This window comes from Corvus brachyrhynchos, unplaced genomic scaffold (genome assembly GCF_000691975.1).
Source record: "Corvus brachyrhynchos isolate BGI_N302 unplaced genomic scaffold, ASM69197v1 scaffold145, whole genome shotgun sequence".
Lineage (NCBI taxonomy): Eukaryota > Metazoa > Chordata > Aves > Passeriformes > Corvidae > Corvus > Corvus brachyrhynchos.
The window spans coordinates 394,366-395,183 of record NW_008238344.1 but is presented as its reverse complement, the minus strand read 5'-3'; the positions used below and the strand labels follow the sequence as shown (position 1 = coordinate 395,183).

Below are 818 nucleotides of genomic sequence, written 5' to 3'. Positions count from 1 at the left end.
CTGCTCACCCCTGTGGAATGAGGAGGCAGTGGCAGCTCATGGTGGTGTCCTGGGGGTGCAGAGGGGATCTGGAGTCCCAGCACTCACCTGCGTTGTTGATGAGGAGGTGCAGGTGGGGCTCCTGCCGCAGGAAGGTGCTGGCAAAAGCTCTCACCGAGCGCAGGCTGGCCAGGTCCAGATGCATGAACAGCACCTCGTTGTTCCCTGTCTCCTGTGGGCACAGCAGGGCCTGGGGCAGGGCCAGGGGGACAGCCCGGGGGGGGGTGCTCTGCCCTGGGTGGGGGCTGGAGACAGCCAGGGGCAGGGGGATGTTCTGGGAACCGGATCTTGCCCAAGGGCTGCAATGTGCTGGGACCCCCAGCATGGGAAGCTGCAGCCGTCCCCGGGGTACAGTGTGCCCCTCTCTTGGAGTATCTCGGGGTGCCTGGTGATGCCCTGTGGGGGTGTCTGAGGGGTTGTTCCCGGGGTATGCCATGGGGGTCTCCTGGGAGTGCCTGGGGGTTTCCTGGATGTACCCATGGAGGTGTTTTGGGGTTTACTCATGTGATGCTCAGAGATGTCCTGTTGGGTGTCTTGGATGGTGTCCTGGGGGTGCCCAGGGGTATCCCAGGAGTGTCCTGGAGCTGTCCCTTGGTTGCTGGGCTGCATGTGTGTGCCACGGGGGTATCCTGGGAGTGTCCTGGAGCTGCCCATTGGGCGCTGGGCTGCATGTGTGTGCCAGGGGGGTATCCTGGGAGTGTCCTGGAGTTGCTCATGGGGTGGCAGGGCTGCCCTGAGGGTGCCCTAGGGATGTCTGGGAATGTCCCGTGGGTAGGAAT

General features: G+C 63.9%; 1 protein-coding gene across 1 annotated transcript in view; it reads right to left on the bottom strand.

Annotated features, from left to right (window-relative positions):
* Positions 1-818, bottom strand: part of FLOT2 (flotillin 2) — a 22,183-nt gene that overhangs the window by 20,620 nt on the left and 745 nt on the right. Inside the window, exon 2 of the mRNA XM_017735163.1 lies at positions 9-211. Within this exon, the coding sequence (XP_017590652.1) occupies positions 9-211 (203 nt within the window). The remainder of the gene's footprint in view (positions 1-8; positions 212-818) is intronic.